General features: G+C 35.6%; 1 protein-coding gene across 1 annotated transcript; it reads right to left on the reverse strand.

Annotated features, from left to right (window-relative positions):
* Positions 1-14,569: 14,569 nt before the first annotated feature.
* On the reverse strand, positions 14,570-15,113 carry LOC130629448 (uncharacterized). Its single transcript, XM_057442651.1, has 2 exons — positions 14,961-15,113; positions 14,570-14,878 (listed from the first exon to the last, which is right to left on the reverse strand). The coding sequence occupies exons 1-2, from the start codon at positions 15,111-15,113 to the stop codon at positions 14,570-14,572; spliced, it is 462 nt and encodes a 153-aa protein (XP_057298634.1).
* Positions 15,114-22,090: the final 6,977 nt, after the last annotated feature.

Below are 22,090 nucleotides of genomic sequence, written 5' to 3' on the forward strand. Positions count from 1 at the left end.
CATCATGCTATCCGAAACAAATAACAGAAAACATTTAAGTTCGCTTTTACAATTACGAGCGTCTCCAATCACTTGACATTTTTCTCGAATTACATAATCTCTTTTACGTCCACTTGGCGGCGGTGATGTATTGTAAAAGTCAATTATTGGTTCGTCTTATTCGGCTCCTTCAGAATTGATTTGTATAGTGGCGCCGTAGATTAGTGGTTATAGCTCTCGTACTCTGTGCGGGAGACCGGGGTTCGATTCCTCTCGACGGCGATTTGGCGAGTGAATGTTACCATAGCTTCGGGTTAACCCAAGCCATGTGAGGGGATTTGGGGAGATGGCGCACTGTGTGGGCCGTTGGATGTTGCCGGGAGTTGTCTAGTAGAGCGTGGGCCCTACTAATTGGGTCTGTGTAGCTCAAAATGGAAGTCGACAATTTTCTGTACTGCGGTCGTTCGTTATTTATAACCTGTTTTTCATCATTACCTTCTGCATCAACATATTCAACATTTTTTTACCCAGTAAAGTATATATATTTTAAAAAGCTACGGGATTTGTCTTTACGCTGCAAAAAACCTTATTTTGCTTACATTTTTTTACTAAAAGTTTTTAAGCATTTTCCAGGGTAAGGGTGTTTGGCTAGCTAGCCTCCTTGAATATCAACAAACATGGCCAACAGATCGACATGCAAAAAGTTCTATAAGTCTTAGATAATCAAAAAAGGTTAAATTAGTCTCATTATTACATTTAACAGTTCTTTTAAATTCACTCTGATTTGCAAAATCTAAGTATGAAAGTGTGGTAGATGAAGACCACCTAGATACAGTGTGGCAGCAGGCCATTGGGTACCTAGCCATAAATGCTAGGACAGGGAAAAAAATGAAGCAAAACCTTAAGATGTAGCAGATTGAAATAGGTGGCCACACATTTGCATTATCTTCAATTTAATAGCACATGGGTTAATTTTTGGCCAAAGAATACAAGTTTTAAATTTGGATGAAATACGAACATGTTTTAAGAGCACCCCAAGAGCCTAAGCGGCAGTTTCGCTTTTTTATATATAGCTAGCTCTGGCTGTTAATTAAACTGTGAAAAAGTAAACCAAATAAAGCCTTGAATGCTTTGAACAATAAGTACTGCCACGCTTTTACTGTTAAGTGCAACATGTCATATTTAGGGGCTGTTTACATCAAATATTTCCTCGGATAGCGGGGAAATATTTCAGCATAATATAATTTTTACTTTCTGTTCATATGGCATGGGCGAGAGAAAACTTTTCCTCGGGTGAGAAAATACCATGTGATAAGTTTCTATTGTTTATTATGATAAGAATCTATTGTTTATTTTTAAAAGTTATGCCCAATCGACATAAATTTATCTCACCTGCTGAGGAAACTTCTGTTTTTTGGGAAAATGCATTACCCGCTTACCGAGATCTCGATCATGCGCACCTGAGATCTTGGTAGGCGGGTAAATGTTTTCTCTCATATGAATGCAACTAAATTTTGTTAAGAGTTTGTTAACAACCCGAGATCTTGTTTTCATATCATGCTGAAACATTTGCCCGGTTCCCGAGGAAATATTTCCCCTATGAACATGCCCCTTAGGACTCGTAAAGAAAAGTCTCAAACAAAGATAAAATAATCTAAGTTACAATATAATTTGTGTATTTCATTTAGCAAACATAAAAATAAAAACTGTACATTAATTCTTTAAATAAGTCTTCCATTAAGAACCATATAATGTGCATAGTAGCTGTGTTTGCAACAAAAAGTATCCCAAACAATTGAAACCAACACTTTAACAGGTTGTTGATGCCACATGGATACTAAAAAAAATATGACAGTGGATTTTTAATATTTACATTACCTCAACAGGATAAATTTTGAAATAAATTTTTTGCCTTGGATTTTCTTTTAATGTATTTCATAGACATTTCATAATGACTGGAATGTTAAGCTTGTTGCTTTAATCACTTATTCTAAGTCCTCATTATTTCGCTATTTTTTTCCTCGCGGAACTTCTCCCCTGTGAAACTTTGAAGTTCCGCGAGTGAAGTTCTTAGGAATATTTTATGTGAAAATCATTAGCTTTTGTATAAAATATACTTATTATATATACTTATTATAATAATACTTATTAATGAAATGCAATACTTTCTTGCAACAAAAGCCCACAGGGGTTAAGAGGTTCCACAAAACCATTTTTTCCACAATACACCTCTTCACAGTTTAAGTCGTTTACTTATGTTCTGTATTAAAAAAAGGAAGTAAACAGAGTGAATTTAATAGTTACTTATTTATTTATTTAATTTCCATCAGATAGTATGATAATAATAATAAAAATTATTCATGCAAACTCATTAAAATCAATTAATGGAGGGATAACCACCACGAATAAGGCTTTGACCATATGCATTAGGAATATTTCTCATTTTCTAAAGCCTTCTTAATTCATTACAGTTAATTCTTTTCTTTTTAATTCTCAATAAGACGTGGTAACAAAAGAAAGACTGTGAAACTGTGAACTCGTTTATTAGCATCTTTTCGACACTAGGAATCGTAATTCATTATACTACTCATAACATCATCATTCAAGTGCCATTTATAGCTAGCTACAGGTCACCAAAATATCTTGACTTTGAAGGCAAATTTTTCGGAGCAAAAAAATGTAAGCACCAGGACGTTGATTTCTTCTGGTAATACAATGTTTGAAATTAATAAAAATATCTATGAATAGGCTTGGAAAACTTTATAGTGTCTCATGTTCTATATATTATAGCCGTAAAATTGATAAACGAGGAATTTAAAGAAGACAAGTGTTATATATTTGCGATTTTTTGTATTCACACAAGAAAATTGTCATTTAGGGACGACAACCTCGTCTTAGGTTCCATATATTTTAGCCGTAAAATTGATAAACGACGCAATTAAAAGAGACGAGTGTCTCATATATTTGCGATTTTTTGTATTGATACAGGATAATTATACTTTAGGGACGACAACCTCGTCTCATGTTCTATATATTATAGCCGTAAAATTGATAAACGAGGAATTTAAAGGAGACGAGTGTTATATATTTTCAATTTTTCGTATTGATACAAGATAATTGTACTTTTGGGTCAACAACATCTCCGGTTCTATATATTTCGGCCATAGAATTGATAAACGAGGCATTTAATAGAGACGAGTGTCATATATTTGCGACTTTTCGTATTGATACAAGATAATTGTACTTTAGGGACGACAATCTCGATTCAGATTCTTATATTCCAGCTGCAAAGTTGATATACGAAGCATTTAAAACAGACGACTTTCTGATATATTTGCGATTTCTCGTATTGATACAGGATAACTGTACTTTAGGGACGACAACCTCGTCTCAGGTTCTATATATTATAGCCGTAAAATTGATAAACGAGGAATTTAAAGGAGACGAGTGTTATATATTTGCGATTTTTCGTATTGATACAAGATAATTGTAATTTAGGGACGACAACCTCGTCTCAGGTTCCATATATTTTAGCCGTAAAATTGATAAACGAAGAATTTAAAAGAGACGAATGTCTCATATATTTGCGATTTTTCGTATTGACACAAGATAATTGTCATTTAGGGACGACAACCTCGTCTCAGGTTCCATATATTTTAGCCGTAAAATTGATAAACGAGGCAATTAAAAGAGAAGAGTGTCTCATATATTTGCGATTTTTTGTATTGATACAGGATAATTATACTTTAGGGACGACAACCTCGTCTCATGTTCTATATATTATAGCCGTAAAATTGATAAACGAGGAATTTAAAGGAGACGAGTGTTATATATTTGCAGTTTTTCGTATTGATACAAGATAATTGTAATTTAGGGTCAACAACATCTCCGGTTCTATATATTTCGGCCGTAGAATTGATAAACGAGGCATTTTAAAATTACGAGTGCAATATAATTGCGATTTTAGTATTGATACCAGATAATTGTACTTTTGGGTCAACAACATCTCCGGTTCTATGTAATTCGGCCATAGAATTGATAAACGAGGTATTTAATAGAGACGAGTGTTATATATTTGCGACTTTTCGTATTGATACAAGATAATTGTACTTTAGGGACGACAACCTCGATTCAGATTCTTATATTCCAGCTGTAAAGTTGATATACGAAGCATTTAAAACAGACGACTTTCTGATATATTTGCGACTTCTCGTATCGATACAGGATAACTGTACTTTAGGGACGACAACCTCGTCTCAGGTTCCATATAATTTAGCCGTAAAATTGATAAACGAGGCATTTAAAACAGATGAGTGTTATATATTTGCTATTTTTCGTATAGAAGAAGATAATTGTACTTTAGGGACGACAACCTCGTTTCAGATTCTTATATTCCAGCCGTAAAGTTGATATACGAAGCATTTAAAACAGACGACTTTCTGATATGTTTGCGATTTTTTGTATTGATGCAGGATAATTGTACTTTAGGGACGGCAACCGCGTCTCAGTTTCTATATAATTTGGACGTAAAATTGATAAACGAGGTATTTCAAAGTGACTAGTATCATGTATTTGCGATTTTTCGTATCGATACAAGCTAATTGTCATTTGGGGACAACAACCTCGTCTTAGGTTCTAACTATTTTAGCCGTCAAATTGATAAACGAGGTATTTGGAGACAGATTTCCAACCAAGGCATATAAAATAAAGAAACTGTGACGTGAGCCATTAACAGATTGGCCTGATGCATGTGCTGCTTTCAAACGCCATGAAAATGTTCCCAATGGCATACATAGTGATACCATAGTTGCTTTTATCTCACTGATAAATGCTGTTGAAGGTAAATCCTAACTAATTGATGTCTTAATTGACAACCAAAGGAAAACTGTTGTATTAGAAAACCGAAAGAAACTGATTCCTATTACAGATGCCATCATATTGTGTGGACGGAAATGTATTGCACTAAGAGGACATCGTGATTATGGTAAATATCATCCAGCTCCAGGGGAATATTTAGTAGGAAGAACTGGCAATTTTGTAGAATTGCTGAATTTTCGAGTTCGAGGTGGTGATACTGATTTGAAAGAGCATTTATCAAAATGCCCTAAAAACGCAACATATATTTCCAAAACCACTCAAAATGATTTAATAAATTGTTGTGGTAAGGTAATAACTAATAAATTTGTTTCTGAAATTAGGAAGAATAAATTTTTCTCTGTCCTGACTGATGAACTTTTAGATTATTCTAGTAAGGAACAACTTTCTTTAGTAATCCGTTATGTTGATTCAAGTAGAAATATCAAGGAAGATTTTCTTAAATTTCTTCATTGTAAAAAGGGGTTTAACTGGTGCAGATTTAGCCCAGCTTATGTTGTCTGCTCTGCAAAATTTTAATCTAGATTTCAGTAATTGCAGGGGCCAGGGTTATGATGGGGCTGGTAAAGTTGTTGGACATTTAAATGGTTTATCAGCTCGTCTTCTGTCAGTTAACAAAAAGGCTATTTATGTTCATTGTCATAGCCACCGTTTAAACCTTTGTGTTGCGAAATCTTGTTCCTTCACGCTGGAACAAAATGAAAGAAATTTCCTACTTCTTTAACTTTTCACAAAAAAGGTAACAGCTCCTTGAAAAAAAATGTCATTCAATATTGTCCTAATTCTGATAAGTCTAAACTTAAAGATGTCTGCCGAACACGGTGGATTGAGCGTATTGATGACATGGAAGTTTTCAAGAATATGATATGACAGTTAAATAAAATTGTCAATAATAAAACTGCCACCAAAGCACACTCTTTTTGCGGAAAGTAGCGGAGTGCGCGCTAGCGCACAGAGCGTAGCGAAGCACATTTCCTCATTAAATAAGCCAAATATAAGTGAAAACTAAGCACGGTGGAGAGTATATAGGATTTCTATACGATTTCGTCCCTATACATCAAATTTATAAAAAATTCTGATATTTTATCAGTGTTGCCCAGTAATTTTATCTGGTCATTTGTTGGTAAATTTTTGTAAATATCTGATTGAGCGAGACAACGTGACGGCGATGGAGTTTTTGTTGTGTTTTAAAGATGGTGTTAAACGTAGTCAGCCAGCTAGAAGCGAAGTGATGAGATTTTTCAAGAAAGAAGTGGAGGTTATGATCACTGTTTTTTAAAGGTTGTGAAAACCCCTTACATACACCTAAAGCTATCTAGCACAACATGTGTGGCTATAATGTGCAACTATAAAAGTATATATGCATCCATGCCCTGTTGGTCTAATGGCTATGACACTCTTATAAATGAGAGATCTAAGTTCGAATCCTGGACAGGGCTAGGGAAAACATTAATTATGTTGCACATATAGCTATACATTGCAGTATTAAGGATATTATATTCCGTATACTATGATGTATATATATATATTCTGATTTTTACCCTGACTTTTTACCTTTGCCGCAGGGATCTGTGTTGGGCCCCTGCTTTTTCTTTTGTATATTGATGACTTGAAATCTGTCATCAATTCAAACCACCACCACCTATATGCAGATAATACAATAATTATTTCATCCCATAAAAACTTGGATACCCTTGTCTCGCAGGTCGAGTTAGAACCTTCGAAGTCGACCTCTGGCTGAATAATAACAAAATTAGAGCCAGTTGAAAAAAGTTGAGAACAAAACTATCAACTATATCTGTATTCCTTTTATATTTCTTAGTTCATTGTGTTTTTCTCTGTTTTTTCTCTGTCTTAGAAATCTAACAGGACCCATGGAAAAAACTTGGTATATAATATACAAGCTTTTGAATGGCTATCCTGTAAATAAATATCATACCGACACTTCTTTAACCTATTGGTAAGAAAACAGACGCCGGATACTGTTTATCTACATTTTAGTAGTTTTTGATTCATTAGATTATAAACAATACGTAATGTCATTGGCACGTGAAATATTGCGTCCGGAATAAACAGTGCATTTGCTAATACAAAAAGCGCTGGGAACTAAGTTTTTCAAAAACAAACATTTTTTGCTTTGATTGGACAAAATAGATCACGTGAACTTTTATAAAAAACGAAAAATTTTAACTGTGATTGGACAATATGGATCACGTGGTTTACGCCGTCGAAATATACTTCCTTAACTAGCTGCTACTGCACACAGTGAGTGATGCATATTCCTGTTTTCTTGCCTGCCTTTGTCGCTCCTTTTCCTTGCCGTTCTTAATAAATCCCTTCCTTTCCTATGCCTTTTCTGGTGCCTGCCTGCTATGCCCTTGCCTGTGCCTCCCATGCCTTGCTGATTCCTTTTCCTGTTATCTTGCCTGCCTTTGCCGTGCAACGCTAAATATATTGCCGTGCCCTTTCCTTAATGCCTTTGCCTTGTCAACCTCTCCGCAACACTTTCTATACTGGTAATAAGTTTTAAAATGGCAGTATATTGCAGACTGTTCACACTAAGCTATAATATCACTTTTCGACGGCAAATTTAATGCATGTTAATTTCTTTTTTATTAAGTTGTCGCTGAAGTTTGCATACAGCAAAATAATAAAGGCTTGTAACTGCCTTACAGAGACCTATGAACAACTAAAGCAAGGAATTGCTGAAATTACAATATGAATCATACGAAAATGTATGCAAAAAAAACAAAATCAAAGAAAAAAAGAAGGCGTCTAACAATCGTTGCGCCAAAAACTAAATCTCAAAAAAGAATTGTACTTGCTTTGACAATGCGACCATGTGCACTAAGGAATGAATGTATATATACCAAAAACATGTTTGCAACACATCATTCCAAAATTAGCTTTTACCACGCTATCAAAAAACAGTGTTAACAATGCAGCGTTTTCGAATTTGATGAAACGAAAGTTTTAAACTGTGACCACTTAAGATATGTAAATATTGATATCACTCCACCCTGTTGTGTTCACCTATATAGTTTATATTATCTGTTCTTCAATAGAGGTACACGCTGTATTATATGTTAATATAAAGTGTCAAAACAGGAATAATTTACAGTAAAATAAAATTAATTTGAAGAAAATCAGTACAGAAGATGTGAAAAGGGACAAACTTGTTTTTTCTCTATTCCGTGAGATGCGGCACGCACATGTATTCCCGGGCTAGAAATATATTTACAACGGGCGGCCAACATTGTAGCATAAATAACAAATGGACCTCGTGTTTGGTAAACTTGAACGGCCAAGCTTGAGAAAACAATGTTCGAGCCCAAAGAACGTGACTGGCAATCTTTGTGCCGTGGACAACCATACTCACTCACAGAAAGGCAAACAGCTGACACTGTGCCCAAAAGTTTTCAAAATTTAATTGCGTTGTTAGAATGAATAAAAAAATTTTTAAAAGCTACGAAAAATTATTTACCACATCTTCCGACTTTCACAAAATTCTCATGAAAAACCCAAAAATGGCACGAAATCTGATTTCTTTCAATTTTAGTGTAAAATCGGTTGTATCAGGAAATTGGATTATTTAAGTACCCGAATTCATAGAAGAGTTTGATAATTCCACTATCTGATTAGTTAGCAATACGCCCTTCACGAAAAGCTTTATTTCAATAGTTTTTTAATCATTTATCCTTTCCTAAATATAATGCAAAAGTTTTATGTGGTTATCATGCGGGATAATTTCCCTTGATGAAATAAAGTTTTTGTAAGATTCAAGTAAAGGCGATGAGGTATCGGATCCAAAAATTTGACATATGTAGGGCTCTAATGGACAAATACAAAAATTATTGAAATCATGCAGATTGAGGGAAAAGAATTATTTAAAAAGCGTAAGCGCAAGCGTAACCGTAAGGAAGAGGACATTCGACCTCTTTGAAAAGAACCGAAACTTTTTCAGCCATTTTTTCATGTAAGATTATTGTCATAAATGTTAACCTGACGACAACTGTACTTTAATTAGGGGAGCAGTAATTTATAAATTTGTATGAAGCACAAGTACAATGTTGTTCGATCAAGCTGCATAATGCAGCAATAATGGATAATATACGTAATGGCAGCATGAGAGGCATTTGAAAGAGACGAGTGTTATATACATGCAATTTTTCGTATTGGTTCAAGAAAATTGTCATTTAGGGACGACAACCTTGTCCCAGATTCTATATATTTTAGCCGTAAAATTGATAGACGAAGCATTTAAAAGAGACGAGTGTCATGTATTTACAATTTTTCGTATTGATACAGGATAATTGTCATTTAGGGTCAACAAAATCGCCTCAGTTTTCATATATTTTGGCCGTAAAATTGATAAGCGAGGCATTTAAAAGAGGCGAGTGTGATGTACTTGTGATTTTTTGTATTGATAAAGGCTAATTGTCATTTAGGGACGACAACCTCGTCTCAGGTTCTATATATTTTATCTGTAAATTTGATAAAACAGGCATTTAAAAGAGACGAGTGTTACATATTTGCGATTTTTCGTATTGATACAAGATAATTGTCACTTAGGGTCAACAACCTCGTTTCAGGTTCTTATATTTTAGCCGTGAAATTGATAAACCAGGTATTTAAAACAGACGAGTGTTATGTATTTGCGATTTTTCGTATTGATACAAGATAATTGTTATTTAGGGACGACAACCTCGTCTCAGTTCCTATATATTTTAGTCGTAAAATTGATAAACGGGGCCTTTCAGAGTGTGCCATGTATTTGCGATTTTTCGTATTGATACAAGATAATTGTCATTTAGGGTCGACAACCTCGTCTCAGGTTCTATATATTTTAACCGTAAAATTGATAAACGAGGCATTTCAAAGTTATGAGTGTCATGTATTTGCAATTTTTCGTATTGATACAGGATAAGTGCCGTAAAAATGATAAATGAGGCATTTCAATGAGACCAGTCTCATATATTTGTGATTTTTCGTACTGATAAAGGATAATTGTCTTTTAGGGACGACAACCTCGTCTCAGGTTCTATATATTTTATCTGTAAATTTGATAAAACAGGCATTTAAAAGAGACGAGTGTTATATATTTGCGATTTTTCGTATTGATACAGGATAATTTTTACTTTAGGGTCAACAACAGAGATAGGGAAATGTTACTTTTGGCACAATCCCTAAAACGCGTACGGTCAAGCACAACAAATCCCTAATAATCCATTCAGTACCATGCGGTGTTGAGTTATAGAATTCAAGGGTAAGTCCATATAGAGTGATGGCGTCATATAAGGATGCTACAAATGAGTAAATTTCTAGCGCAATTCCATAACAATCAACGCGCACATCAAAGGATTAATTCCCCAAGGGAAATAACTGTGTTAGTCGAGCATGAATGAAATCTTCCGACAATGTTAGAATCTATACAATAAAGAAATGGATTCATACACCGTGAAACAGTTACGTGATATTGCAAAAACACGTGGACTTAGGGGGTATTACAAGCTACGCAAGGCCGAATTGATTTCTTTATTGGATGTACCACAATACGCCCCGAGACCACCTAAAAGGCTTCCAGGTACGGGGGATGTACCACATTACGCTTTGAGGCCACCCAAGAGGGTTCCAGTTAGACATATAACGCCGGAGGCAATGGACATTTTTGAGGGGCAGGAAATGTTGAAAAATCGTTCGATCGTGAAAATTCAGATGCTGATGTTGGTACAACTGGCTAGTTGATGCTACGCTTTATGATGAGGTGGAAAAAGAGGCTGAGGAAGACTATCTCGAAGATATCCAAAATCTCGACAATCAGCCAGGGCAAGATCTTACCCCACAGGAACATAAGCATGCTCACCATAAGACCTTCCGAAGTTTTCGTATTCCCGATATAGGAGGAGCGGACGTCGACGGGTATATCGGGATGGTGAGGCTAAATGTGAAAACTTTAGTTGAGGGGCAGGTAGAAGATATAGGATCAGCGAAGGTACAGCTGTCGCTTTGGATAATGTGGAACAAAACCAACAAATATAGAGGGGACTAATGGTGAGAAGTACATCGAGGTGAAAAAGGTCTTTCGTGATAGTGATATGGCCTCAGTATTTCAGGGTAACGACGTGGATGACGTGCTGGATAGGATGTTTGCTCAGATTAAAACACATGTGAAAAATCCGGCATTACCCCAAAGTGGCTTTACAATTAGTCGAATACTATACCTTGACGTAGACTTTCACAGGCTACGCCTGACAAGGGATTCATCCTACATCGAACTATCTAAATGGATAGTCTCAAAGAAGTCTGTCATTAATCTAGTGAATGGGCACGAGGAGTGTTTCAAATGGACCATTATAGCATCACTCCGTCATGAGGAGATAGGGAAGAATCCAAATAGAGTATCTCAGATGAAACCCTACGTAGATCTCTACAATTCGCAAGGTATAGAGTTCCCAACAAGTATCAAAAGCATACACAAATTTCAGGCGAATAACCCCGACATTGCGGTGAATGTCCTATACATAACGGGAAAGAAGATCAATATCTTGAGGCGATCGGTGCACAACGGAAGCACCAAGGTGGTGACTCTATTGTACACCATGGATGATAAAAAGAACCACTATACTACCGTCAAAAGCCTATCACGGCTCCTGGGCAAGGAGATCTCGAAAAATAGGAACCCAATGCATTTTTGCTTAAATTGTCTACAAGGCTTTCCCACAGCTGAATCGAAGGATAAGCATTATCGGTACTGCATCGATCACGACGCCGTTAAGATCACAATGCCAATGAAGGCCAAAAAATGGCAATACTATGGAGATGGCCAGCAGCAATTCAAGGTACCCTTTGCCATCTATGCAGATTCCGAGAGTCTGCTAATCCCGGTAGAAGATGCAAGGGACACCAAGACCAACTTTTACAAATTGATGAACCTCTCGGTGTTTGGCAAGACCATGGCAAATATTCGAAACCGCCATAACATTCAACTAGTCACAAACGAGGAGAAGTCACAAAACTCGTGATGAAACCGAATTTCAAGGGTGTAAATCGGTTTAGCAAGCACCTCCTAGGTGTATAGATGGGCAAGACCGAAATTAAGATGAACAAGCCCGTGTATATAGGTCGGGCCATCCTGGACATGTCAAAAATGGTGATGTATGAGTTCCACTACGACTATATGCAGCCCCTATATGGTAGTAAGTTGCAGCTATGCTACATGGATACAGACAGCTTCGTTTACCATATCAAGACACATGATTTTTACAAGGATATTGCGCAGGACGTCGAAAAAAGATTCGATACAAGTGCGTATAATACCGATGATAGAAGGCCATTCCCTATAGGAAAAAACAAGAAAGTGGTGGTCTTGATGAAGGATGAACTGGGTGGGAAGGTCATGACAGAGTTCATTACATTGAGGGCCAAGGCATACGAATATAAAAGCCTTGCACCGGAGGGCGGTGATCGCAAAGCCAAAGGCGTAAAGCGATGTGTGACGAAGAAATCTATCACCTTCGACGACTATCGGCAATATCTGGAAGAGGGTGTTGATATATACAGGAGTCAGGTTCTATTTCAAAATAGGAACCATAAGGTCTATACCCAGGAGGTGAACAAGCTGGCAATCAACAGGGAAGACTATAAACGGATCGTACAACCGGACCAGATGACAACGATTGCCAGAGGCCATTACCGCCTTGCGTCTACAGGAGAATAAAAATGGAGGTGCGTTTATATATTGCTATACTCCTACCCTATGCCATGATAACCTACATATTATTTGGATATCGACGTATTAAAAAGATGTCGTCCGATATAGCACAAGGTTCTATATATTTTAGTCGTAAAATTGATAAAGGAGGCATTTAAAATTGACGAGTGTCTCTCATATATTTGCAATTTTCCGTATTGATACAGGATAGTTGTACTTTAGGGTCAACAATTTCGTTTCAGGTTCTTATATTTTAGCCCTAAAGTTGATAAACGAACAATTTAAAATTGACGAGTGTCTCATATATTTCCCATTTCTCGTATTGATACAGGATAATTGTACTTTAGGGTAAACAACCTCGTCTCAGGTTCTATATACTTTAGCCGTAAAATTGACAAACGAGGCATTTAAAAGAGACGAGTGTCATATACTTGCGATTTTTCGTACTGATACAAGACAATTGTCACTTAGGGATGACAATGTCGTCTCAGTTTCTATTTATTCTAGCCGTAAAATTGACAAACGAGGCAATTAAAACTGGCGACTGTCTCATATATTTGCAATTCTTCCTATTGATACAGGGTAATTATACTTTAGTGTCAACAACCTCGTTTCAGGTTCTTATATATTAGCCCTAAAATGGATAAAAGAGGAATCTAAAATTGACGAGTGTCTCATACATTTGCGATTTTTCGTATTGATACAGGATAATTGTACTTTAGGGTCAACAACCTCGTTTCAGGTTCTTATATATTAGCCGTAAAATTGATAAACGGGGCATTTAGAAGAGACGAGTGTTATATATTTGCGACTTTTCGTATTGATACAAGATAATTGTCATTTAGGGACGAAAACCTCGTCTGAGGTTTATTGATACAAGATGATTGTACTTTAGGCTCAACAAATTCGTTTAAGGTTCTCTTATTTTACCAGTAAAGTTGATAAAGGAGGCATTTAAAAGAGAGGAGTGTTATATATTGGCGAGTTTTCGTATTGATACAAGACAATTTTCATTTAGGGATGACAACCTCGCCTTAGGTTCTCTATATTTTAGCCGTAAAATTGATAAACGAGGCATTTAAAATTAACGAGTGTGTCAAATATTTGCGATTTTTTGTATTGAGACAGGATATTTGTACTTTAGGGTCAACAACTTCATCTCAGGTTCTTATATTTTGGCAGTAAAGTTGATAAACGAAGCATTTAAAAGAGACGAGTGTTATATATTTGCGATTTTTCGTATGGATACAAGATAATTGTCATTTACGGTCAACAATTTTGTCTCAAGTTCTATATATTTTAGTGGTTAAATTGATAAACGAGGCATTTAAAGGAGACGAGTGTCATGTGTTTGCGATTTTTTGTATGGATACAAGATAATTGGCATTTACAGTCAACAACCTAGTCTCAGGTTCTATATATTTTAGTGGATGAATTGATAAACGATGCATTTGAAAGAGACGAGTGTTGTATATTTGCCATTTTTCGTATGGATAAAAGATAATCGTCATTTTGGCACGACAACCTCGTCTCTGATTCTTTATATTTTAGCCGTAGAATTGATAAACGAGGCATTTAAAAGAGACGAGTGTCTCATATATTTGCGATTTTTCGTATTGATACAGGATAATTTTACTTTAGGGTCAACAGCGTCCCAGGTTCTATATATTTTAGTCGTAAAGTTGATAAACGAGGCATTTAAAAGAGACGAGTGTTATGTATTTGCGATTTTTCGTATTGATACAAGATAATTGTCATCTAGGGACGACAACCTCGTCTGAGGTTCTATATATTTTAGTGACGAGAATCATGTATTTGCGATTTTTCGTATTTATACACTATAATTGTCATTTAGAGTCAACAAAATCGTCTCAGGTTCTTTATATTTTAGTCGTAAAATTGATTTCTTTTCACATCTTCCTAACAATAATTACAACTGAAAAAACAACAGTATTGGAGTAACTTGTTATATTGGTAGGAGAGTTAAAAGAGGACCAATTTTTGTTACAATCCTAAATCTTTGCTTATAGAGAGTCGTTGAGATTTGCCATATTTTATGTACCCGTGCCTACTGGAACTTGATGACCACCTGCCGTGTTTACTTATCATTCTGTCAGTGACGCTGTTATTTGCAGCAGCACTAGCTCCACCTGAGCGTAAAGAATGTAACCCAAAATTTTCCGGTACTTTTTGAATTGTATTCAAATGTTCGTGAAATGTTTTTCTTGCGCTTTCGTAGGATATAGAAAGGTGCCCTAATACAATGTGGCCTGTCTTTGTTTTCGCCAAACGACAAATTAAATAAGAATCCGGCTGAAATTTCAAATTAGTCATACACAGATACTTTCGTAATCAGGTTACTGGACATGTGGAATTACCAGTGTGAGCTATGTACACAATATGACATGCTCTTAGCTCTTTTAGATTTTTTAACAATAATTTCAAATGAATCTTGTTTATCTTCCAAGTCCTTAACTTTCAAAGCTAATAATTCGCCAATGCAAAAGAATCCGGCAAATCCTAACACGCGTAACACTATAAACCTCATGTGCATAAGTTTGAACTTTCTCCATAATATGCAATTATCTCTTTAATTATGTCCACTGTGAACGGCTCTTTCTTATTGCACGTTTTACCGACTAATCGTTTTGCGCCTGCAAAGGCTAATTTAACAATTGAGTGGTCTGTTGGCGACGAAAAGCCTACATTAATGTGTCCCCAGCGTATTCCACAAAGTGCTGAAATTATTGTACTTATTGAACAGCCTTCTATAACCAAGTCGTTAAAATAAATACATACGAAAAATGGGTCGGCAGGACAACGGTTGACTTCTGTATATTTAGATCTCCAATCTACCCGCTTTTGCCAAGCTCTTTTGTATTTAATAATAGTTTCCTTCGCGTAAGTTGCTGCTTTCGACTTAAATGCAGTGTTTTGTATCGCGTCTAGTTTTTCCCAAATACCAACACTGATGTGATCTGTTAATCTAAATAAGCCTCCTATATATGAGTTTTTAGAAAACCTAACCTTTAGTGGTTCTGGCTAATTTAATGCACACGCTCGTTCGGCGATTTAAGACATACGCCCGTCCGGCGGTTATTCACATACGCCCGTCCGAGGCATTTTTCACCCGTGCGGCAGTTGTCCTTGTGTCAATTTTGTTACAGAGAAAATAACAAAAGTTGATTTTTTAATCTGTAATAAATTCCACTAACAAAGCCAAAGATTTAAACTTCAAATACGGTTTTACTGGCGGTATAATTATAAAAATAAAGATCTAATAACAAGTAATCTTTTACGAATTCGTAAAAATAGATTCCGTTCGGAGTTAACAATGGCCAGAAATATGATGATTGCCATATTAACTCCGAACGGAATCTATTTTTACAATTTCGTAAAAGATACAACGAATTAAAATCACCGAAACAATTGTAAGTGAACGCGTTAACACCACGCGAATTCGGACAAAAATATTTTGATTTAAAAGTGTAAATTTTCTTATTTTTGTCATCGGCGAAACGATTGACTGTAAAAATGCCAAACCTCTGTTAAATGTAATTAAATGATTCGTAATCAATCCCAGCTGTCGGAGTCAATTATTTTTGATAAAAAATCTGCTTTATTCTTTGCCTCCCTCGGGATCCACGACGATTGTAATTTGATATTATAACTCATTGAAGCATCAAAGATTTCTAAAGCGAGTTTTTGTAAATGTGGTCTCCTGCTGCCTACTTCTATTATTCGAGTGACATTACCATTATCGGAAAACTATTGAACTGATTCATTTTTTACACGTGGGCCTACCGCTTGCAGAATAGGTTTAACAGCTAAAAGTTCCCTGTAAGTAGAACTTGTATGTCTTTCTTCCGCAGTAAAAAATCTCGTCCAAAGTTTCGAATTTTTGCCAAGTTGAACGAAATTGTATAAAGCGGTACATGTGACTTGTAAAAAGTCTTGTTAAAGGGCCATAAAAGCTAAAGTCATTGAGATAATTCGTCCTGCAATTCTTGAGATAAATTTTGCGCTTATACGATCGCTGTTTAATGCTAATTTCACAAGTGAGAAAAGTTTACTTAATTTTTCAGATGAAACGTAAAATTTGCTAGTGCGAGTAACGATGTTAAAGCCGAGCCATTTTCCAATTTCACGAGGCTCAAACGTTGATTTTCTAGATTAATGGTGAGTCCTGCTCTTGCTAAATCGTTTTGAATAATCCAGCTTTTTTGTTGTCTCTCATAATTTTGAACCAAAAATACCATCATCTAAATACATAGTAGATCTTATACCGTCTTTTTGCCATTTTGTTAACAAAGGTCTTGTCAGCTTTGTAAACGCGTAACAAGCGCTAGCCAGACCGAATGGTAAAACGAGAAAACTGTGTTATCTGGAAAAGTCCAGGAAAATCCCAAATACTTTCGATCATGCTCATGAATTGGAATGTGATGGTAGCCATGTTTTTAATCAACCGTTGAGAAGTAATAATCAGTTTCAAGACGCTGTGATACGATTTTTAAATCTTCGTATTTAAATTTTGGGAAAGTTAAGTAATCGTTCACATGTCTTAAATCTAAAACCAATCGTAATTTATTTCCTTCTGCTACTGTAAGCGGGTTGCAACAATATGGAACGTTAAAAACCTCTTTGATACAACCGTCTTTTAAAAGTTGCTTAATATTATGCGCTACAAACTCTTTATGTTTTAGACTCAAGGCATTGTTCTTAGCGGCAAACGATGGCGGTTGAAGGTTAAAAGGTAGGCGATAGCCATGCTCTATCATACTTAAAACGAAAGGTGACGTATCAAGCTCATCCAAATTTTGTTGAAATTTTCCCACTACAGAATGATCTAAAACAAGTAAAAACGCAAAGAATGACATTAAATTATAAAAGTGTTAAACTCAAAAAGTAGATTCGAAAACTAAAATTGTTTGTGTTTTTTCAATTCGTTATGAGTGACTTGTTGTACCATCGTATTCTTGCTTCGTGAAAAAGGACAATGTGCGGAATAATGACCCAGTCTACCACAGCCACAGCATACAATGTTTTCGCTTAGGCGAGGACTTTCTCTTGTTCCAGAGTACCTTGGGTCAAAGTACGTTTGAAATTGGGATGCTGGTCTACTACGATCAAAGTTCATTCGTTGGGGTAAAGTGCGTTGCTTTAATTTTCGGCGCTTTTCGCTTTTAGCATTGGCTGAACGGACTGCTCGATTTATAAGTTTTTCGTCTTCTGAATCAGACGCTAGGTCGTCACTTAAATATTCATTACCGTTGCTCAATCTTTTCTGTCTGCCAACTTAATGAGATGTTCTTATCTGCCAAACTGTCCACTGCCTTATCAAATTTGTCCATAACGTTTTGGCAAAAGTTAAATTGGTGTTGATTTCCTTTCCCTTTTAGATTGACGCTGGCCAATTTCTTTTGAGATTCCAATGCTTTATCAATCTTTGACTGTTGGCTGTCTAAGAAACGAGCAGCTGCCAATGTGTGCTCTTGGTGACATTGAAGTGTATCTTCCACCAGCTGTTGGATACGTGTATCGAGTTCTGTTTTTTCTGTTCCAATTATTGTTAGGAAGATGTGAAAAGAAGCTCTGTTTCCGACGTTCTGCGATAAGTGGGGAACGAAGTTTGTTTTTAGATTCTACACTACAATGTAACCCGACTTTTCGGGTTATGCGTATGCGCATGAGAATGGTATAAATGCCGGTGTTGCATCCTCGATCAAGCTTCGGTCTTCGGTCGCTTGGAAAGCATCGCAAACTTTAACTATCATTAATATTAATTGATGCAATTTTCGTTTTATATACCTCATCGGCGCAAATAATCAAGAAAATGTTGGCGTGAAGAAGAACAGACGGACATTGACAACTGTAAAGTGACCAGATTCACGGCTTTCTTTCTTCGATAATACGCACAAAGGATGCATATTTGGCGTGGATACCGAGAAAGTTTTGCTTAATAAAATTACGGAAAATGTAGAATTTGTTTTCGATGAAATTAAAGAAAAAGCGTAAGGGAAAACATGGAGGGAATGCCACCGTTTACGATAAAAGAAATTTAAAAGCATCGGCAAAATAGTGGTAAACAGCACAGTGTGGCAATTATTAAAACTTTGAAGCGTGGCAGAAAGTTTAGGGATGAACTATTCATATCTGCTGATAGTATTTTCACATCAACAACTACATTTGCCCCAAGTAAAAACAGAATTTTTAAAGACTTAGTTATGGTCAGCCCTGTAAAATGTAATGCTGACAAAAAGGTATCCATCTAACGTTATATGATCCTAAAATTAATTATAGTTTGTGTAACATAAATCCAAGAATATTAAAACTGCAAGAAGGTATGCTTAGGGTTGACAAACGGGTTGATTTTACTCATTGTATTAACAGTGCACGAAAAAGAAAAAACAACATTAAATATGCTAGCTTTCTTGTTCCATCTACATTGTCACACAAAACAACTACCATTAGAACATAACATCAAGGTTGTTACTAATATTAATTAAATACTTCAAATAAATCAAAACAAAACGAAACACAACCCAATGAGTTTGATGTAAATTCTGTATTAAACCCAAAAGGGTAAATTAAATTAACATTACACACACCTAGCTTAAAGTCGTTTATAGTATCATCAATTAGTTTTTCTTACAACATTGAATTCTCAGTTTTGATAGTTTCTAATTCATCAGGAGTGAAAAAAACCAGGTTGTTCTTCAGTGATCTCAGCAGAATCAGATGAAGAACTTTCATATGTGCTTTCAGAATCTGCTTCGACTACTACTGGAAGTGCTCTTTTTTCAGACTTTTCCTTTTTTGTGTTGTATTATTTTGTTTGAACGTAAATATATATGGCACAGAGCCATTGATTAATGTTTTCCGTTCACAACCAAAACCTAATTTTACACAGTGTACTTCAAAGTGGACTTCCAGAACTTTTGTGTTCTTGTTTACTGTGAACACATCACACCTCCCCTTCTACGATATCTTGAAATGATGCTTACCCATTGTTTTCTCAAACTTGGATCCGATGGAAATGAAAACATCCAATGCCTGTTTAACTCTGGGTTTATTAAGAGTAGAACTTTTGCATAACAGTACGCAACAAGAGTTACCAGGTCGATATACCTGGATAGATTAAATTATGATAAATTTCTTGCTGGCCCTTCTGATTGCTACTCGCCATCACAAATACATATTCTTCTTGTTGCGATCTGTATCGTTTTACGTGAAAATCATTTCTATCAGTACAAGTCATTTTGATATCATATCCATCCATTTGATATATAGTTATATATCCTTTGTTTACAGTTTTCCAATATTATAAGGATTCATAACAAATCTCATGTGCTTTTTAATTGATGATGATTTTCGTTGTCAGTAGAATATTCAACACAGGTACCAAGCTGACATCATTATATCTTATCCTAAAACAAAAATATACGTTCAACAGAAGAGAAGAAATATTATAAAACAAACTTGGACTATTCTTAGATTAGGTATTGCTTCATTCTTTTGTTTTTAGCAATTTTATCAGAATTACAAGCAGCATGGGAAAGTTAAGGAGCTCCTCGTGTTCCTAAAAGTTTTTAAAATGAGCAGTGGGATGTTGCATATAAAATTTACTGTTTTAAAGTTCCAACATTCCTTAGTTCTTAGGAACACTTACAATCGAAAAGTATATGCTAAACATAAATTTGGCATTGGGACGAGGTAGAATCATTTTACATTTAAGTATATCTCATACTGTAAACATCGATTTTTTAGAGAACACAAAGTATTTTGAACTTTTTGTCGTCTACCTGCTTAAGGAGCACATATCCGAGTGCTTATGATTTCAGGGACTGACAACATTTGAATATTACCTATCTGTAGATCCCCAGGGAAAGGGGATCTGTAGACCTATTTACATTTAGCTTACACTTTTGCAGTTATGAAAAAGATACACGAAGCCCTCAAGACTATAAACAAAAAATCTAACAAAATTCCAACTAATATACATGCAGCTGTAGCTAGCATTACTCTATACAAAACTTCTTAACATACAACTTGAAACATCTTTCGACTGCCAAGACAGTGTTTACATATATTGCCTCAGTTATCTCGTTTAGCATTAGGCTTTTATAAACAAAGAATGCATTTGATCGAGGTCAAGTTAAAACCTTTTGTTTTGATAAGAAAAAGATTTAAATCACACGTTTTGTAAGAACATCTGGTGCTTTACCACTCTTAAGAATGTTTCTTGACACAAAAGTGGCTAGATTTCAGGAGCAGCTAAAATAAAATATTTCAAGTATTACTTACTTTAAAGCAATGAATTTATTGTCTCTTGCAGAGGCAGGATGAAGGTTTGGTTTGAGACAACAACATGGCACACGTCCCTCCAGCATTTCCAATTCTTTTAATAGCTGAAAGGGTTTCCAAATTTAAAACTTTTTCATTTAACTTAGCTAGCATACAATTGCTTTGATATATTCTAGCCACTTGAAGTGCTTCCTGCAATTAGACCTGACCCAGCTAAATCATGTTGATAAAGAAGCATCCACTTGTCGTCCATGCAACCATAGCCGTGGTGGTTTTATACGTATAAACTTAAAACCCACCGACGTTTTAGACGTTTTAACCTAAAAACCCACGGACGTTGTAGGCGTTTTAACTTAAAAACCCACGGACGTTTTAGACGTTTTAACTTAAAAACCCACCGACGTTTTAGACGTTTTAACTTAAAAACCCACGGACGTTTTTGGGAATTTCATTCATTGAAACTTGAAAACCCGCGGACGTTTTAGGCGTTTGTTCTTCCACCTGTGATTTTCATTCATTCGGAACTGTAAAACCTGCGGACGTTTTAGGCGAATCGACACTTTTGCCTCGGGTTTGCTTTTAAGTAATATATCAATGATGAACAAATTCATAAAACGCCGCATCGTCATAAAGTCGAAATCGGCGGATGCCAAATCCACGCCGAAAGCCAAAACCAATTTACAAAAATAATTCTTTTTTTATAGATTATTTTAAATTTATAGATTTTTTTTTCTAGGCCACAAAATTAGGCTTAGGTAATTGCCTAGGCTGCCTAACCCTAGATCCGCCCCTGAGACCGTTTTTCCTGTGTTTAAATTTTTTATAAATAATAAATAAAACTTATTGACCAGAGTATTATCTGTGTATTTGAAGCGTTCATCCCGGTGTCACGAGTAGCTTTTTACAGGTATTTATTTCGTAAATAAAAAGATGTTATCTGTGTTTTTTGTAATGGCATCATCACACCTGGTCAAAAAATGGAACCGGGAATTTAGGAGTCCAATGGTTCATAAAAATTCATGAAGTAAATCACTATTCATGAAAACTAGTGTATTAGAATGTATAAGCAGGTTTATAAAATCAATTTGTTAAAACTTGCCAATTTTATCCAAATCCAAGAAATTTTAGACAAAAATATGTATAATGCAAGAAATTTGTTTTTTCAGTTTTTTTAGTTATACGCTGAGGTGAACAGTGTGGGGGGGGGGGTTTGGAGGAGCA

Source organism: Hydractinia symbiolongicarpus, chromosome 1 (assembly GCF_029227915.1).
Source record: "Hydractinia symbiolongicarpus strain clone_291-10 chromosome 1, HSymV2.1, whole genome shotgun sequence".
Taxonomy (NCBI): domain Eukaryota; kingdom Metazoa; phylum Cnidaria; class Hydrozoa; order Anthoathecata; family Hydractiniidae; genus Hydractinia; species Hydractinia symbiolongicarpus.

Bases quoted from the DNA above. Each gene is read 5' to 3' on its own strand.
- LOC130629448 (XM_057442651.1), bottom strand. From the start codon at position 15,113: ATGAGGTTTATAGTGTTACGCGTGTTAGGATTTGCCGGATTCTTTTGC. The intron at 14,879-14,960 runs GTACATAGCTCA...TTGAAATTTCAG, and splicing joins CTAAGAGCATGTCATATTGT to CCGGATTCTTATTTAATTTG.